Consider the following 20,265-nt stretch of genomic DNA (forward strand, 5'->3'; position numbering starts at 1 on the left):
AGATTGGAGGAGGGATGATTTAATGTATGTGACATAGCCCAGGGGCTGCACACCAACTAGCCCAAAGTCTAACAAGATCTTCGATATGTTAACTTCCAACAGATTAAACCACATAACCAGATAATCCTGGATTATACTGTGCCGCAATTGGAGAGCATGAGCTTAGTAGGTACAGCATGCCAAAACACGCCTATAGAACAGATGAGTCAAGCAAGCAATCTTTGGTGAGCTCCAGTCGCCAAACCCAAGATCCATATGGTCATGTTTCATCTGTCTTACCACTGAGAGGATGTCTCCTCTCTGCAGCCAGTTGCATTTGGAACATGATGGTTATAAAAGATTTAATTCTTCTGCAGATTGTGGGCCAAATCAAGCTCAGTAAACATAACAAATTGTGCTTGTTCGACTCTCAGTGGCTTGTTAACATATGTTGGACTTTTCTGGCTTCCTACTTCCATAATTTTTTCCCCTCACATTGTGAGCATGGAAAAAAGTCTCTACTGAGATGCAAAAGAGTTTGAATCAACTGAGACACACACACAAAATAATTTGAATCTATACTGAGAATCAAATTCAGTCATCTGAGATTCAGTCATTTGAGATTCAATAGTTTGAAAAATGGGTTGAATCTACTGAGACACAAAAAATTAATAGTTTGCATCTCAACTACAAAAGCACTACTTGCAAATGGAACTTTTATTGAATACGTATTTATTGAATTTTTATTGCTTCTATTCTGTATGGTTTTTATCTTGTACACCACCTTGAGAGGGTTCTATCCTTAAAGGAGGCTTAGAAATAATTTTAAATTATTGGGTTTTTTTAATGATTTCAAGATTGGATGGTCAAGAGTCCAGTCCTATATATGTCTACTCAGAAATAAGTGTCATTGAGTTCAATGGGTGTTACTCCTAGTAAGTGTGCACACAATTGCAGCCTAAGGAGCACTTACCTAGGAGTAAGACCTACTGAACACAGTAGAACTTATTTCTGGAATACACATACATAGGACTGAAGTGTTAGTAGCACTTATGTAGCACTTGTAGATTGCACTGCAAAAGTAATACACTTTCCTGTGGATCACTAATCCAAAAACAAAGCATGGCCATAAAATGCTGGGATATTTTGTGGACAGGAAAAAAGTCAAACTCATTTCAAATCATAAGCATTTAATTTGTTTACCAAAGGGAACTGTAATAAAACCAAACATGTGTGGATGAAAATAGATCATGCTCAGTTACAATTAAATAATTTAGCTTAATCCTGGACATGCCAGTCTCCAGTGTGTTATTTTGCAATTCCCCTTGCGCAGATACCAGATGGGATCAGAGTAATTGTTCTGTAACACAAATTAAATGGGGGAGGGGGAGAGAATAAATCTTCACCATCATTAGCTTATTAGTGTTTTACCATCCAATAAATAAAGAAACAGGAAGCTGATGGATGGTTTGGAAGATGTCTGGCAGGGACTCTGGGTCCTCCAATAAAGATTGCTAATCTGAAAACATGCCCGTAAAACAGCTGTTTGAATGACCCACACTGTGGTTTTTAGCTTGAGTGGTGGCCAAGCAGGAAAATTGCAATAGCTATTTTAACTTTTTAATATTAATAACAATACTTAATATTTATATAGCACTTGCAAATGTTCAAAGCACTTCACATACATTGTATAGAATAACGTAAATCGGTATTATCCCCATACTGAGGACGGAGAGAGAACAGGACTGAGGCTGAGACAGAGTGAGATAGGGGGCCTAAGGCCACCTTGTAAGTTCGTGGTAGAGGCAAGATTTGAAGCTGCAGCTCGTGCAAAATGCGGCAGCCAGATTGATAATGGGGATCAGAAGGTCCGAACATATAAGACCGATTCTGGCCCACCTGCACTGGCTGCCTGTATGTTTCCGAGCCTGATTCAAGGTGCTGGTTTTAAACTATAAAGCCTTACACGGCTTGGGACCACAATACCTGACGGAACGCCTCTCCAGACATGAACCTACCCATACACTATGCTCAACATCTAAGGCCCTCCTCCAGCTGCCTACTCCGAGGGAAGCTCGGAAGACAGCAACAAAACAGAGGTCCTTCTCGGTGGTGGCCCCCCAGTTGTGGAGTGCTCTCCCCGATGAGGCCTGCCTGGCGCCAACATTGTTATCTTTTCAGCACCAGGTCAAGACTTTTATCTTTTCCCAGGCATCTGGCAGCATGTGATGAGCTTTAATTGATCTTAGATTTGTTTTATGGTTTGGCTGATTGTTCAAAGTTGTTTTTAGATATACGTTGTCTTTGTGTATACTGTCTGTTTGTGTGTTTTTTATATTTTAAATTTTGCATATTGTACTTTTAATGTTTTAACCTTTGTAAACCGCCCAGAGAGCTTCGGCTATGGGGTGGCAGTGAAATGTAATTAACAACAACAACAACTCCTCTTTTTACAAGGGTTCTGCAATGCAGCTGATGAGGACTCCTGTTGCAGATGCACAATTCTTTTAGCAACAAGGCGAAATGGAAAGCAGCTTGGCAGTACAATAATATTTAGGAATCTATTCTGTTGGAACCTATCTCCCAGGTAACCGAGACGGGCTTAGCACCCGAACTAGAAAAGATTCTTATGAATGACAGATGGTCCAGGGAAATTCTATTATTACACAATTTATGAGCTGTAGCAAGAATCATATGGACTCACTACTGGAAAGTAGGTCTTGTTCCTACAATTAAATGGCTGATCAATGTCCTTGAAATAGCAGAAATGGACAAATTGGCTGATATTCTATGCTGAAGAAAGGGACTGCATGTTGAAATCACTTTAGTCAAAAAATTGGACTCTGGTTTATTGGAATAATATTTATAGATGCGGGGCAGTATCCAACTGTCATTCTGCTAGCACAAATGACATTGCGCTAGTAGAAACTAAGTTCTGAACTATGGGAAAGAAGAGATTCCAACTAAAGTTGCGTTTCTGCAAGCATGGTTGTGCAAGCCGTTGTACATCATGCTTGCACAACTGGTTGCACGTTATGCTTACAAAACTGGCAGTGCAACTGGTTGTGCATTACATTTGCACAACTACTTTCACAAGTACAGTGCACAACCATTTACACAATGGAAAGATTCTGGCAGAGCACCAATAGCGTTATTTGAATTTGCAGAATGACACCGTTGGATACTGGCCATGGAAATATGTTTTGGAGGTTGTATTTTGGTTGGCTCATTAATTAAAAAAAAGAACTTATTTTGCATTTACTACATCTAACTAGAGGGCTACTTAGATAAAGCAAAGATAATGCCAAAGCAATGGAAACCTACATTTTGTTTCTAGCACTGACACAAATTATCACTGTGTCTCAGAGCAGCTTCAAATCTGCTACTATGGAATAACAGGCAATGCATGTGTATTTTGCATCTACCTGAGAAATGTATCGATCTTCAGTATGTGAATAGCGTGCACCTCTTCTAGGTAGATGGGGAAGTTTTATTATTTCAGGCAAGAAGGGGGATGTTGCAAAGGGATGGGAAGCATAAGGCATTTGGGCTTCCCGATCACTCTGCAATGCAGTCATATCCAAAACTATTCTACTTCCTTCAGCCATGAAACTAAGACATTCCAGCTCGACAGAGAAATAATGGAAGTTCGGGAGTGTCCTCAAGACGAAACATCATCGAAGCTGCTCCAAGTCTGTCCAAATTATTCAAAATGTTGGTTGGACACCACTTTTGCAAGTGACTATTCTCATGATCAGTCTTAACATATGCAACCAATTCTTGAAGGATCATTTCGTCAACTGAAAAAGAGATATTTCAGTTCATGAAAGGGGTGACCTCGCATGACTAGAGATGTGAAGGCCCAGGAAAAAAAGGAAAAATTGGGGGGGGAAATAGTTTTTTTCTGTTTTTTCCCCGAGAACCGTTTTTGTTTTTTTCCAAAAAATTAAATGTAAAAATTGAACAGCTCTGGATTAAGAAATAATTTCTTTTAGAATTTAAGACAAAATATTTGTATATTGTCACCCAGCCTTTACTCCCCCCAAAATTATTTCTACAAGCTATGTAATACGAACAAGTTTATAGAAAAAATAGAGATGTAAAATGTCTGGAAATAATGAAGCCATGAGGGGAAATGTTTTTTTAATCCACTCTGTAAGATTCCCAACATAGTTATCTCTTTCATTCCTTATTAAAATTATCCATCTAAAGTATATTTTACTGAAATGAAATGTATGCTGTTTCCCAACATGTGAATAGAGTCACCCCTGTGCATTCCTGACAGTAAATGTGCATTCTTGACAGTTTGGGTTTTGTTCTACAGAGTCCCGTGTTTCTGATGCTGAGCAGTCATTTAATGCAGTTCTAATCTATTCAGACAATCATTACTAATTTACTACCTGAGTTCACTTTTAAAAGTTTTAAATATAATGATAATTTTATGAGCAAACTAAGTTATACATAAAATAACTTTAGGACCAGAAAGGCTGCTTTATGGTCCTAAAGCAGCCCTCCCCAACCTGGTGCCTTCTGGAAGTCTTAGATTACAGGGCCCAGAATTCCTGACCATTGGCGATGCTGCCTGAGGCTGAAGTCCAAAATATCTGGAGGGTACCAGGTTAGGGAAGGATGTCTTAAAGCAACAAAGTGACTTTAGATGTATAAAGAGTGCTAAAAAAATAAAAATATATTGCTTATTTTTCAATTTTCCCAAAATTTCCTTTTTTTCTGGGGAAAAAGCAGGAAAAAAAAGTTTTTTGCCATAGCCTCGAACTTTCAGGAGATTTTACATTTCTACGTATGACAGGGTTGCTCACACAGTACACTGTTCACACGAGTAGCCCACTCACACATGGAAATGGTAGCTGGGAGCCATTTTGTATTGTTGTAACCGATTATCACTCTGGCACCAAATTTTCCCAGATCCCTTTATGAGTTCAACCCCTGCTTTTGCCCCACACCCTTTTAGTCTCAGTCCACTGGTTCTGAGAATATTGTCAACACTGCCTGCCCCATTCTGATAACCTTCACTCAAAAGATTTACAATGCAGGCATTAAGCCATTTGGGAAGGAGCCACACATTACATCTACTTTCTGAGGCCTGCGAGAAAGAAGAATATGAGAGAAGCATTACTGTAAAATCAGCAACAGCATCAGGATAAATTGCACAATTGTGAGTAATCTACCCTCCTCACTTGGCATCAAAGGGCACTTATTTATTAAAAAAAAAATTCTTGGCCACCTTTCAGGGAAGAAATCCTCCCAAGGCGGCTCACAGCAATAAAATACATAAAAACAGTTGAAATATTACAAGCGATAAAACATGAACACAATAACATAGCAATGAAAGCAACAATAAAAGCCGACAATAAAACTAACAGCAACAGCAGCACTCATATCACAGGAAGGCCACGTTAAAATTATACATTCTCAAGGCCTTCTTAAAAGCCTGCAATGACGGAGCATGGCAGAGCTCCGATGGCAACTTGTTCCAAAAGCGGGGGGCCACTGCAGAGAAGGCCCTCTCACATGTGGTCACCCACCGAACTACTCTCACGGGTGGGCAAATGAGAAGGGCCTCTCTTTCGGATCTTTAAGCCCACTTCTCAAATTGCGCCTGCCTCCTGTCCAATGAAGCAGACATCATTTCAGTGCAAAGACCGCCCAACCATAAGAAAGAAAGAGAATGCAGGAATGACACTTCAGTATTCTGTTTCTCTATTCTGTGGGTCCTTAGCCCCTCTGTTGGCACTAAATATTAGGAGAGCAGCTTTTTGCTGGAAGACTCGTAAAAAAGAAGAGAAAAAAGGGTATCCAGCCAGAGAGAGTTCTGTTATACATTTCAAAATGGCATATATACATTTAAAGTTTCCATCATTTATTTCCAATATTTATAAAATTGTTTTCTCAGCTGGAAAAGGACCCACATCAATATTGCATTGTTCACTAGAGCCGTAAGCTCCTTTCAACAAAGGAATGAGAAAAGGCACTAAACTGGCACCACATCTCTCATCTCACAATAGCAACTCGCTTTGTTTATCCCTTTCAATGCTCTTAAAATGTTCCTTGCTGTCTCTCCCTCTCCCTCTCTCTCCATGTTAGTTAAGCTGTGAAGTCACCAGCATTTTCCAGCTCTTTCTTTTATTTTGCATTTAGAACAAAGCAGTCTCTAAAAGGACCAAGCAACCCGTGCTACAGTTTTTCCTGTGCAGCTCCCAACCGTGTTACTAAGAGCCCTGAATAAATTCAGCACATGGAAAGAACCCATCAACCTCTCGCCCTCCCCTCTTCTCAAATCTGCTCATTAAAAAAAAAACCCATCATTTAAAATCCCACTCATCATAACAGGGCTGGGGAACCTCAGGCCCCCAAATCTGGACCTCTTGGGATCCCAATCCAGCCCTCCAGGGTTCCTGAAATGGACACATGCCTTTCCCCTGGCCCCAGCCTCTTTCCCCCAACCACTGGTTCCTTGGTGATTTCTGGCTTTGTGCAGTTTTCCCCCATTCTAAAAGGTTGAAATGCCTCTCCTAAGGCTTACTTACTGGCAGTTAAGAGCTTGAAGCTAAAACATATGCGTGGGGGGTATATTTTTGGCCCCACCCCTTTTGCCTTTGGCTCCACCCCCTCCCCCTTCTGCCCCCACCACCACTGGAATGTGGCCCCCACAAACTTCTCTGAAACTGAATTCGACCTTTGGGATGAAAGACGTTCCCTGCCCCTGCATTATGAAGAAATGGAAAATATCTTACTTCACAGAATCGTGCATAGTTTTGCAAACATGTAGAAGGGCATTGAGAATGACAGGATCCTTGGTTGTTTCCTGTTGGTGCCTAAAAAGTAAAACACAAGTTTTGGAAAATGAGAGTGAACACCATCCGTGGGTAAGGCTAAAAAATAACGAGGATTGTGGTTACATATTTCACTCACTTTATTGTAAAGGCTAGAGGCGGATTAGACAAAATTGGGTGGAGGGAGCAAGGTAAGGCTGCAAGCCTATGCTGGGAATAAATCTCAGTGGAATTTGCTTCTGACTAAGCATGCTTAGGATTGCACTGAAAATGTGAAGCTTAAAAAAAGAGGGGACAAATCAACACAGAATTTTAAAAGAATACAAAAACCTGTTTAAAGCCCTTACCTGCCCTGTTCTTCCCTTACTGGCCCACCCTTACTCAACAAAGACAGCCAAACCCAACTTCTATACCAGCCACTTCAAGCAGTGCTTATGCTGCAACCTGAAGTCAGCTAAATGTGTGTTTGTTATTAGAAGACTGTTCACACTGAAACACAATGGCCTGGTTTGCACGTAACGACAACACAGAGTATGGATTGAGCATGGGTTGTCATCGAATCATGGGTTGTTGTTAAGTGCGAACCCTGCACTATGATTTAACTGTGGATTGTTAACCACAAACAACCCGGGAAGAGAACCCATGGTTTGTTGTTGGGTTGTGAACTAACAACCCACAGTGCAGAGTTCACACATGATGACGATTCAACAACCCATGATTCAACGACAACCCATACTCAACCTGTACTCTGGGTTGTTGTTACATGCAAACCAGATCACTGTATTGGCAATAATACAATGGGAAATGGAGACACTAATACAGTCTGTCATAAACTTCCAATTGCATTTTACACTGTATTTGAAGGGTAATTCTCTCAAGAGGGGTGGGGTTAATGGGTAGGAGGCAGCCATTACACCAACTAGAAGAAAGGAAGTCTTTGCCTTTGGTATTTCCCACCCACACACCCACACCACCGGTTGACCCAGGATCCAGCAGAAGAGAAGGCAGGTATACTCTAGCAATGTAATAATTTAGTGTGCCATTTTGGGAGAGTCTAGGGTCTACTTCCCAAACAGCAGATGGGGCTGTAAACCTGGGTCTGGGCTGCAGCACTTCAGACTGCTGATGGGGGCTCACTTGACTAAAACCTCCTTGACACAAAAGATTCTATGCCCATAGCAAGCTAGCATATCAGGCAGGAGGATTCTGGCCTAGCAGTCTATGTGTGCAGTCTCAAGTTGCACAGCCCTGACACCAAAGCTTTATTTCTTTATTTCATTTCTACACCACCCAATAGCCAAAAGCTGACCACTTCATCTGCTGTTTGCCAGAACTAGGCCTAAGAGGAGGACACAAAAGATACTAAAAAGAACAAGCTGCCACTCGTACAGGCAAAGCTCTTGGTGTTTTTTGAGCTCATGACCTATGATTCACAGACAGCGCTCAAATTGGGGGGGGGGGCAGAGAGGGTCAGCCTCCTTACTTTTTGTGAGGAGTTTAGCCACTGTTTTTAAGATGGCTATGGGAGGCATGATTTGGATGGGGTCAGGGGATGGAGCCTGTGGATTATATTAAGCCCTCTCCCCTTCTTCCATGAAGTAACTGCTCTCAGACCCCACAGTGCATACAAAACTAACTCACATGAGCTGCATGTCCCTCATCCCTTATCTGCCCTAAATAATAATGCAGGCATTGTATGTGGCACTTCAACGTCCATAAGGAGCTCTGTATTTTCCTATTACTGCCTTCTTCTTGCCTAGAGGCTGGAGTCACATTTAGCATGGTAATTAATGGCTCTTTTCATCTAGACGGATTATGCCTTCCTGCTGGTATTGCCACAGAAAATAAGCATTCATTCGAAGTGCTTTTTGATTATAGAGCATTAAAAGTGCTGTATTCCATTTACTGCAGAGCAAAGATGCTGCGGCACATGCACAAGGCCCTGGACCTGGTGGTCGAGTATGATGCAGTCATCACGAGCCATCCATTTACCACACAACTGAGGTCACAGTGGAAAAATTCCTCCAAAGAACACAATCCAAAATGGCCTCCAAGGATATGTGGCAGGACTGCATTATGAGACACTTAGTAGTATCTTAAAGAAAAGTCTGATGTTCTTCACCTCCGAAAATATTCACAGGCCCTAAACCTGGCCATACCCACATTCTGTTCTGCCTCTGTTATAGGGAGGGCTTGTCAGGCTGAACTTTCTGACACACACTGGCAACCCAACACAGAACACAAAATATAGCAAAACGCTTTATTGAAGCAGATCAGGTTACACAGACTAGCTTTCCTAAGCTCACAGCAAAGCTTACAGCGTTTATAGATCCCAATAAATCAAATCGCCTAGGAAGAGGCTATCAACATATTACCCTGTTTAAGAGAAAGTGCCAAGGCTAGAATCCACACAGAGTCAGAGTCAGCGTTCAAGTCCACCAATATATAAATATATTCCCAGTCAGAGTCTTAACAAAACAGGATTCATACATACATACAATCATAGGGTTGGAAGGGGCCTACAAGACGATGGAGTTCAACTCCCTCCTCATTGCAAAAAGCCTAATTCCCAGGCGGTCTCCAATCCAAGTCCTAACCAGGGCTGACCCTGCTTAGCTTCTGAGATCAGATGAGATCGGGCACATCCAGCCCAAGGCAGATAAGAGTTCAAGATGCACAAAAAGTCCAGGCAGGAAAGTATTCTGGGCAACTGAGACACTGTTCTCAGCAAAGACTCTTCAGTCTCTGCACTGGCTTAAATACAGGGGAGGGCTTCTAGAGCTCCCCTTCTGAAGATCTATCCTGACAGGGGAATCTGGCCCGTAAGCGAGCACTATGCCTAAGAGGGCACCTCTATTCTGCCCTCTTCAGTTGATGCCTTAACCTGAACCCCCAAAGCCTCCTCCCCTGCAGAATCTTCTTCCTGCTCAGTTCCCACAATCCCAGTAAATCAGAAGCCTACCTCAAGGCCGCATCTTGCTGCTGTGGCTGAGAGGGAGCATCACCCTCCTTCGGCCTGCAAGCAGACGAGAAGCCAAGCAGAGCTCAGCTTCCAGGCCCTGAGTGTCCTAAGACAACTAACTGGGTTCTAAATCATCCTACTCAAGCTCTGGACCCGACTCTGGCTCCAAAGCGGAGCTTGAGCTAGGCCTGACTGGACTGAGTATCGTTGGGTGCTGGTGAAGCCTGAGTTACATGGTCCCAGATACTGTGGATGCACAGCTGTCCATTCACTGAACTGCAGAAGATGACAACAGCCCAAGTCACAGTGGCCTTTTACACAGAAGAGACTGTACAAAAGTGAGCTTGTCCTGCATGGGTTAATAGCCTTGATTCTCTTGCTCCAAGCCAGCCAGCCCCAGCTGGGGGGGGGGGAGCAGGGGAAAACTCTTCCAGCAATAAAGAAAAAGGACGCTGGGTGAGGTCAGCTGGCCCTAGCCCACATAAAAGGCTAGGTCTCCGCTGGAGATCACTAGCAAACCTGAATGAAGATGAGGAAGGGAGAATTCAGGCCTTTCTAAGATAACAGGCACCTCCTAGGGAGAGACCCTGGATAGACTCTGGCCACCAAAAGACTACCAAATAGCACAAGTGTATTTGGAATGTTGCGCCATGCTATTCAGTCTGGCCAGTCCTTAAGAAAACAAGAACCATGTGCAAACTGAAGAGGACTGATCCCATAACCCCAGCTTTGTTGCTCGCCGGGTAGCAAAGTGCAAAAGGAACCAACAATGTCGCTCCGAGGACAAAGATGACAAAAATGCAAGCTGGTGTCAAGACTAGAAAGGAAGCGTTGTGCATAGGGAACAAAATCCTGTGAAGGAGACAGGGGGACTGGGAAAAGGAAATAAGCCACAGAGCCTTGAAACTCTCTCTGAGCCATTGGAAACCCAGGGAGCCTACAAGAGCTGGAGAAATTCTTGCTAAATAGCCTCATCCAACATAGTGGGACAAACTCCTACCCCAGGTACAGCCTTCATTGCAGAATTTATACAGAAGTCCTACAACATAGTCCTTCTAGGACATTATCACCTGCACAGTAGTAAACAAGGGGTTGTATCCAATGTAGTCTCACTTAGAGGAGACCTACTGAAATGAATGGGACAAGTTAGAGTAACATTGGATACCACCCAAGATACCTAAATTTTACTTACTTACTAATTAGTTTTCCTTCTGTACACAAAAAGGGGCCTAGGACATAAAAGAGTCCAAGAAATCTATAGATTTTTTGCCACTGGGGTGCTATTTAGTTTCAGCTAATGTGAAGTGTTGGGGTAAAAAATGTCCCATGTGTTTTTTTTTCCAAACATAAACTGATCCCAAGAAACAGACTGCTTTTCTTCTGATACCACATGCAGATTTGTTCTGGAGCAGTTTATTGCCCTGACATTGGAATTTACCTTGGGATAGTAAAATGTCCCAAAAGACTTCTGTATTGAGGTGTTTTGTTTTTAGTGATGTCATGTAAGGTTAATATGCATATCAAAGAACCTCTACCAGTCAGCATGGGCTGGTATTTTTTATTTGCAGTAATTTGTACGCCAGTCAGAAGTGTGAGACCTCATCCATCACTCCTAAAACATTGTACCGCTGTACAAGATGATCCACAGCGCTGTACTCTTCATGATGAACCGTGGGAGTAAAAAAAATATCTAGTTCACATTTCGGTCAACTGTTTTCTCAAGACTCAATCGTCACCACTTAATATTTCCAGCTTTTAAACTGTGCAACGTGAACCTTCAATCAAAATATCAATGAGCGATAAAAAGGAAATTAAATGCCTGAAAGCATGCATTCAGCACTGAAAAGGAAGCTATTCTGATGTTATGCTTCCGCTTTAATTAAAGAAATGCTGACTCTTCTCCTTCCACAGCACAGTTTGTAACATCCATATGCTCATGTGTTTATGCCTTGGTTATCACAGTTGCAGTCGACACAACGGTGAAGCATATGGTAGAGTATCACTTCAACCTGTTCAAGCTGCTGCACCCAGAACAGCAAACCTATAAGCAGAAGAGCTTTATCTTTTAAATCAATTAATTGATTGATTTAAAACCTTTTAATTATACTAAAAAGGCATCACCAGTTAACCAGCCAACATATTTTTTAACGCGCGGGATCTGCAAGAAAATGTTGCAATGTATTCTCACTCCCTAATATTTATTTATTTATTTTATTGCATTTATATCTTGCCTTTTTTCCTCCAAGGAACTCAAGGAGGCGTACATAATCCTCCTCCTCTCCATTTTATCCTCACAACAACAACCCTGTGAGATAGGTTGGGCTGAGAGTCTGTGACTGGCCCAAAGTCACCCAGTGAGCTTCCGTGGCCAAGTGCGGACTAGAACCCAGATCTCCCGACTCCCAGTCCAATGCTCTCGCCACTACACCACGCTGGCTCTGTAATAGCAGCATTCTTGTTCAGGGTTCCGACCAGCTACTCTTTCCTCTACCCCCCCTTCTCCAAATGGCAATCAACATTCCATGCCTACTGAGCATGATCAATTCTCATTGGACAGTTTGAGGGTGGGGGGGGTGTCTCCTTAGGGATTCTTGTTTTTTTGTATTACTGGAAACCTTGGTATCCCCCTGAGCATGCTCTTACTCTCTCTTGTTTCTCAGCGGCCCCATTTTGGCTCAATTTTTGTTGACACTCACCACCTGAGTTCACTATTACAGGGAACGATACTTAGAAAACCTGCAGATGTCAGGCATGCTCTTAAAAGAGGCATACCCTCTTCATTCTCACCGATGGGGGAGAATGCCTCTTCTAAGACAGAGCCAACCATAACATACACCATCTAAAAACACACTGTACGCTTTTTTCTTCAAAACAATTGTTTGTCATATGCTGATTTTTTTAAAAAAATCAATTAATCAAAACTCCATTTAATTCATTTAATAGCTATATTTACTTGGTTTGACAGCTCTAGTAAGCAGTAATCGCACCAAAGCTTCTATTTTAAGAACACTGGGCACAGTCCAGCCCCAAAGCATCAGCACTTTACACAGAAATGACCAAAGCATGGCACATATACCTCTTGCATCTACTGACAAATGATACACTCCCCTCTTTAACTGTCAGATTATCAGCTTAGCAGCAAGGGTGTACTCAGACCACACATCCTTGCATTTCTCATCTGCGCTTTCAGAACTGTCTGCTTATACTCAAGTACATTGCTGGATTGTATCCAGCATATCCAACAACAAAACATACTTTTACAGAACAAGTTCACCTTAATGTATTCAATTTCATAATAAGCTATTTATATAAACAACTGATCAATAGAACTGTAATGCATTTAAAGTCTTTTAGACTAATCCTTACTGCTTGTAAAAAACTTTCCAGTGCCAAATGGACAGCAGACCAGTTCACTCCATCGCACTTAACAACCCTTCAATAGATTGTTTAGATTCTCTAAGGTGCACTTAATCAGCATACTTGATACTTACTTAATAAAAGCTTCCATGATGCACTTACAAACCTCCACTCTCACACTCTCCTTCTGGAACATATCCAAGAATGGTAAGAATTTCTCCTAAAAAGTCAACGAAAACACCACCAAGTTTAGGTACTTGTGTTCAAGTGTATCTGCACTGCAGATTACCTTGCTTCATCTTTATTTATTACATTTATATCCTGCCTTTTTTCCTCCTTACAGAACCCAAGGCGGCGTACATAGTCCTCCTCCATTTTATCTTCACAACAACAACCCTGCGAGGTGGGTTGGGCTGAGAGTCTGTGACTGGCCCAAAGTCACCCAGTGAGCTTCCACGGACGAGTGGGGACTAGGACCCGGATCTCCCAACTCCCAGTCCAACACTGTAGCCACTACGCCACGCTGGAGTTGCAGTCCAACACATCTGGAGGTCAGGGAAGGCTGCTCTACACTGAAGTGAAATCTATGTGGGATGCTGTATGACAGAGTTACAAAAACTGAGAAACAGGAGAAGACCTGATGCCAAACAGATTTTTGTACTTGTTTTCATTCAGCGCATTCTTTCGCAGTCAAAACACCTTTGGGGTCCTGCGACTACATTAGGGAACAGGGCTTCCAAAGTGAGAGTTTAATGATGTGGGCTCTCTTGAAATCAGTTGAAGACATGAAGGTGCATTATACAAAGTCAGGCCATTGGTCAATCTAACCCATACCGTCTACTCTGAGTGCTGGCAGCTCTCCAAAGGTCTCAGGAGAGAGAGAGAGAAAATCTTCAGCACCTGCGATCCAAGACTTCTAATCGGAGATGCTGGGGATTGAGTCCAGGACTTTCTGCATGCTAGGCATGTGCTCTAGTACTGAGCTACAGTCCCTTCCAGTTACAAAATGGTGGGAGAGATTATTTATTTATGTGAAGGGAGAATGGAAACACCACCAAGGTAAGCCAGGACTTCCAGAAATCAAAAGGCTGCCACCACCCCTGATTACTTCAGTCCTGTCCAAGTCAGGAGACTCTCGGACCTGCAAGTCTGCCTGGGACCCACTAAAGCAAGGGTTCAAACTGACACCCACTGCTTTAGATCCCAAGCCCAAAACGTTACACGGTAGCCAAATAGCCCAGAGTCACTGAACTTCGCACCAAGGTTTACCCAGAAGGAAGCGCACACAGCTCTAGATGTAGATAAGTAGTTTATTAAAATTGAGGAAGGGGAAAGGGGGAAAAGACAATGAAGTTACCCAAGAAAATACAGGGAACCTTTGATACAATACCCCCAAGCAAAACAGTAAAACACTAACTGACCTATTCTATACTTTACTGAAGTAAGGGTCTCCCCGGATAGGGTCCCAGCCAGGATTCAAGTACACACCAGTTCACAACCACTTGACACGCGGGGATGGAAGACCACTAAGTTACCCTCCATCACCCCTTTCATCTCCCAGCCCTGGCAACTCAGGGCAGTTCTCAGGCAGCCAATCCCAGGTCAGTGCCCATAGAGTCCACACCGACCCTGAAGGGAGTTGCATTTTCTCTCCCAGACCAGCTGTAATCATCCATCCCAATTAGCAGGGCCTAGTCGTGGCCTTGAGTGCAGGGAGCTGCCTCGAGATAGCACATGTCCAGGTGGTTACATCATCCATGCTAACTGGGCCTAGCCCAATGGTTGAGGCAGCCAAAGGAGAAAGAAGTAATTTGTCTACTGTTCTTGACAGTTTATTACTCTTATATAATGCCTTTCCTCCAAGTGGCTCAAAGTACGATACATGCTCTATCCCTGTCCCATCTCCCCGTAAACCAGCATTTTATCCTCACAACCACCCTGTGAGGAAGGCTAGGCTGAGAGACAGCAATACACCCAGGGTCACACAGTGACCTTCGTGGCTGAGTTGAGATTTGAACCCGGTTTCTCCCAGTCCAACAACACTCTAACCACTGCAGACCTGTGTCCCATACACAAGGGACAAGGTACTGGGAAAGGTAAGAAATGGTTAAAATGGTATTTTAGAATATCATAAACTGCTTCGGAGAACCTCATGGTCGAACAAAAGGAAACAAAAATAAACCTTGGTTTGGGTCTGACTCCACTTACCAACAGGGCTTTTCTCTTTCAGATTCAGGGATATGCCAGGGTGACTAAGCGTTCCTCAGGATGGCACGGTGAGAGTACGATGTCAGAGAAAAATGGTAGTTTGTGCAAGAGGACATTAAGACCCATATCACTAGATCTCCCCTTTTCCCCCAATTCTGCTCCTCTGTCTAACTACCCCCAAATTTAGCTGGAATAATTTGAGAGAAGATGCAACTTCATTTCAGACTGAAGGAATTTATGATTGCCATAGCCACACAGAAACTTACCAATGAAAAGAGAATGGAGAAGTCATGGAAATAGGTGATGACTTTCTGAATTATTGACTGAAGCTAAGATCAGGAACAGGGTGGGGGTGGTGGGAGAGAGACAGAAGACATACAATTAGGTATGGTTTCCTTATATTAGCTCCAACTTCACCTTCCTTTCATTTAACCCCATAGTTTATCCTGCTATTCATTGAGCAATTGTCTTTCCTCTCCTTGCTGAAATATTTTAAAATATCTGAAGATCATCAACAGGTCTCCTCCCAAATATACATTTTCTTTTCTCCACGTTTAATGTATCCGACTAATCTGACTTTCAATGGTTCATGTTTTCCTTTTACACTATGTGCACAATGATGATTTATTTGCATTAAAAGCCACCCAGAACCCTCAAAGTCTGGACAAAATCCTTTGTGGTTATTTTTATGACTGCACTCTTCGTTTACCTGTGGATAGGCCTCTTCAAATGCCCGGTCTGGAGTCATGTGTTTGATGACATCAGCTAAAACCGTATTGACCTCACGCTTCTACAAAGTGCAAGTTAATTGTCATAAAGCAGCAGCAAAGTGCTCAGAAGTTCAACATCAAAACCATACAAAGCAAAAAAAACAAACAAACCCCATTACAAGGTTAAGCAGCTGAGAACTTTATTCCTGCACAGCTTGAGTCAAAAGTGTTGGCATGCTTTAGGAATCTAGAGAATTATTATTATTATTTATGGTCAAAGACCTAACATTAATTTGAGCTTTAATCATAATTCTTCATCAAAAATCGCATCCTCCTGCTTGCTAAATATTGAAGCCAGTTAGGTAAACATTATCCTGTTTGGACTAACAGACATCATAACAATATCAATATTCCTGAATTAATCTGTGCCATCAAAAGCAGAACATTTTTTGTAAAAGCTGCCCAAGGTAACAGTTCTCTTTTGTACCACTCCATATTCAGTATCAATTCTCTGTGATTGTCTCTGTGTCTAAAGCCCAATGTGGAAAGTTGAAAGTATTCCTCTGTCCGGTGTTCGCTCCAGGCTTTTGAGGGCCTTGGGCAAGACACCCTCAGTGGGCCCCTCCCTCAGTGAGTCCACCTTTTCACTGCCAGAGTCACCAGCTGCTATTGCTCCTCATCCTCTCTCTCTCATCACTGCTACCACTTGCTTGCTTGACAGGCAGACAACCAGTGAGCAAGTAGCCAGTGGCATCTCCTGCTCCTCCTTCTCCCCACCTCATTGTTGGGCCACAATGAGAGGTAGGCAAATAATCAGGTTGCAGTGGTGAAGACGAGGACCAAGTCCAGTGGGCTCCAACCATACCTAACCCTTGACACCAGCCCTGTCTCTGTCACTAGTGAGGGTCTCAAATGGACCAACTTCAACATGGCTCTGCTCTAAGGAAATAATTTTTGGAAAAAAGCAAAAAAAAAAAGCAAAAAGCAAGGCAAAATAGTTTAATGTCACAAATTCTCACTGCCTTTTTAAACACTCCCCCCAAACAGAGATGCCAGTATATCATCTGAACAATATCTAGAGACCATCTAAAACACTTTCTCACATAAAAATTCAGTGCCAGACATACATATTTTTTCTAGACCATTATAGCATTTGATAAACTATACAAAGGGTTGGGGGAAGAAATTTAAAAAGTTAAATAAATAAATTCTTAAATCTGCACATACCGTGAAATGCCTACAGGTATATTCCACCCAGATTTCTGCACAGTTGATATAATCCTAAAAATAAGTGTATGGAAGTTATATTTAAAATTGGCACATCACCTTGAACAAAACGCTTAGAGAGCTTTTACTTGCAGCAATTCCAGACCACCTTAAACACACACACCTATTAATGCTAAACTCAGATCCCCCAAAGGTGGAGCAAGCCTGCTTGTTGCATGCTTAACCAAAACCTTTTATGTATTTGAACCAGAATTCTTATATGGATGTATTCCAGGAAGAATGTGGTCAAAATTTTGGAAGGAGGTGACAAAGAGGTCCCTGGCAGGCTATAAGCTAGCTAGGTAATGGTCCCAAGACAGAATATGCAGAACTTACAATGTATATATTTCAACAGTTTGTGGCTGCAGCTGTTCCACCAGTTTTCTCCCCTACCAACAACCCACCTGCGGGCTCTTTAACTTCGTAATAACCTTCCAGGCTTCATTTAAGATCTGAAGCCGATCGCCTTCTGGAGGGTCAGCTAAAGCCAAGTTCCGCCCAAGAGAACGAAAGAGAAGGTGCTGTGAAAATATAATAAAAGAGTGCATCCGTGTAGCTGATTCCATTCATTATTTCCACTCAACTAAATAACATTAGTACTACACATTAATACACTGCTGTTATAAAAACATGTTCTTGTAAAAGAAAGATATGAGGGGAAAAACAGAATTGCCCCCAGTGTCTGAACTATAATAGTCCTTTAGCTGGAGAACATAAACATGGACATGCAGCTAGTAAACACATCAGATGGGTGGGGTTGCTACCAATTAAAGAAATCTTAGCATGGAATCTTACAAGTTTTATCAATTAACCCAGCATAAAAGTCAATTGTTCTAAAGCATGAAAGCACAGTCTTCATTTCTAGATGAAGCAGACATGTGTTGTATCAAGCATTACCTTAGAAGTTTGCCTTCTACAGATTTTTTTTAAGTACTTTAAAAAAACAGACACAGACCTGCTGTACAATTAATCAGGAACACCTTTTTAGCTGATCTATGTTTAACTTATTAGGGTGCAACCCTATGCATATTTAAACAGAAAAAAGTCCTACAAGTCACAGCATGGGCCATGCTGACTGGGGAATGCTGGGAGTTGTAGGAGTTGTTTTCTATCTAAACATGCATAGGATTGCACCCTTAATTGACTAAATATTCCAGCCCAAGGAAAATATCGGGCAGATCTCTTTTGCAAGTCAATTAGTTCCCAAGACAGAGCCAGCCACTGGCAAAGGCGTGGGTGACAGGGATTGATACACATTCCAGAAAGGATTCAGGGCCACGGTGCAAGAACGAGGTAAGAAATCATGATTCGCTTATAGCAGGATGACTTTCGTACAAAATAAATTTTGCTATTGCGAAGTATCCTGACAACCATAGCACATGACAGTGACTAAGGGGAGAAGTTGCAGAACAAGGGGGGGGGGTCTTACCTTGGGGAAGCCAGATTCATCACACTCCTTAATCATGCCAATGAAATCCATAGACCTTGTAGCAATAAACTCAGCTCTGAAGGCAGACATTACTGAATTCAAGAGCAAGGCACTAGAAAGAACAGTATCCCAATGAGTGCAAGTGCACACACACGCGGGCACATGCACACACACCATCATTTTACATTTTACATTAAGGCAGCCTTCCCCAACCTCGTTCCCTCCATATGTGTTGGACTGTAACTCATCTGAAGGATGGAATGTGCATGAAAAAGAGCCCACTTATATTGTAAGGATCTGCACATGTGTGTTCACACACACACACACACGTCTGTCCGTCCGTCCGTCCGTCCGTCCATCCATCCATCATCTCCAGGGTCTTTATGAACTCTGCACAGGGTATAGCTAAGGGTCACATGCTTCGCGCGCAGAAGATCTCATGTTCAATCCCTGGCTTATCCAATTCAAGGGATCTGGGACAGATGTCTGCCGTTAACATTAGAGCTCTGCTGCCAATCAGAACAGACACTACTGGGCTGGGTGGAGCACTATGGTACAAGGCAGCCTGGTATGTTTCACGAAGTGCAGCCCTCTCACTAGGTCCTAGATTGTGGAAGCTGGCCAAGCAGAGTCAGAGTTGATGGGCAGGTTTTGATACATACACACACACTCACACTGTTCTCACGTACAATTCAACGGCAGCATTCGTTGACATGGAAGAAAGAAAAGGGATGCGTGGAAGGATACCATATAGGGGTGTGGGCTAAAGCTATGCCTGGTGACTCCAAAGTTTGGGGCAAAAGGCAGGTTTCGCCTCCTCTCAAGGGGGCCCCAAAGTACATCCCCTTCCAAAAGGATTTAAGCAGATGTAATAGGGGCAAGGACTGGGGCCCTTCCAACTCCAAAACTGAACTTTGCAAGCATGCTGCTTACTTGTTGCCTAGCTTCTTGCATCTCTCCATCATCTCGGTCAGCAGAACCTACAAAAGGTAACTTCATGAGCAGGAGAAAATGAACCACCCAGCCAAAACATTATTTTGTTGTTGTTCAGTCGTGTCTGACTCTTCGTGACCCCATGGACCATAGCACGCCAGGCCTTCCTATCCTGCGCTCTCTCCCGGAGCGTGCTCAAGTCCATATTCATTGCATCAGTGATGCTATCTAGCCATCTCATCCTCTGCTGTCCCCTTCTCCTTTTGCCTTCAATCTTTCCCAGCATCAGGGTCTTTTCCAGAGAGTTTTCTCTTCGCATTAGGTGGCCAAAATATTTGAGCTTCAGCTTCAGTATCTGTCCTTCCAATGAGCACTCAGGGTTGATTTCCTTTAGGATGGACTGATTTGACCTCCTTGCAGTCCAGGGGACTCGGAACATTAATTTACAATGGACTTTACTTTCCTATTGCACAGTCACAGCTAGAGAAGAGATGAGTCCCACTAATATTTTCTTTTGGGAAGGTTCTGATTCCAAATGTCTCCACCCTTTTGCTTCCCAACATGAAGCAAGAAAGCAGATTTGCCCCAAAGATGACATCTCCAGTCAAAGGGATCAGATAGCAAGTGGTG

General features: G+C 42.7%; 1 protein-coding gene across 2 annotated transcripts in view; it reads right to left on the reverse strand.

Moving 5' to 3' along the window:
- The window catches only part of VPS35L (VPS35 endosomal protein sorting factor like), a 108,450-nt gene that overhangs the window by 40,695 nt on the left and 47,490 nt on the right, over positions 1 to 20,265 (reverse strand). For both annotated transcript variants that reach the window (XM_084818572.1, XM_084818573.1), the window contains exons 15-22: positions 19,636 to 19,682; positions 18,703 to 18,814; positions 17,678 to 17,794; positions 17,235 to 17,288; positions 16,007 to 16,087; positions 15,564 to 15,626; positions 13,224 to 13,309; positions 6,732 to 6,812 (exon numbers count right to left, since the gene is read on the reverse strand). In XM_084818572.1, coding sequence (XP_084674698.1) covers positions 6,732 to 6,812; positions 13,224 to 13,309; positions 15,564 to 15,626; positions 16,007 to 16,087; positions 17,235 to 17,288; positions 17,678 to 17,794; positions 18,703 to 18,814; positions 19,636 to 19,682 — 641 coding nt within the window. The remainder of the gene's footprint in view (positions 1 to 6,731; positions 6,813 to 13,223; positions 13,310 to 15,563; positions 15,627 to 16,006; positions 16,088 to 17,234; positions 17,289 to 17,677; positions 17,795 to 18,702; positions 18,815 to 19,635; positions 19,683 to 20,265) is intronic.

This window comes from Heloderma suspectum, chromosome 12 (genome assembly GCF_057233095.1).
Source record: "Heloderma suspectum isolate Gila_16-S chromosome 12, 16-S_ref, whole genome shotgun sequence".
Lineage (NCBI taxonomy): Eukaryota > Metazoa > Chordata > Lepidosauria > Squamata > Helodermatidae > Heloderma > Heloderma suspectum.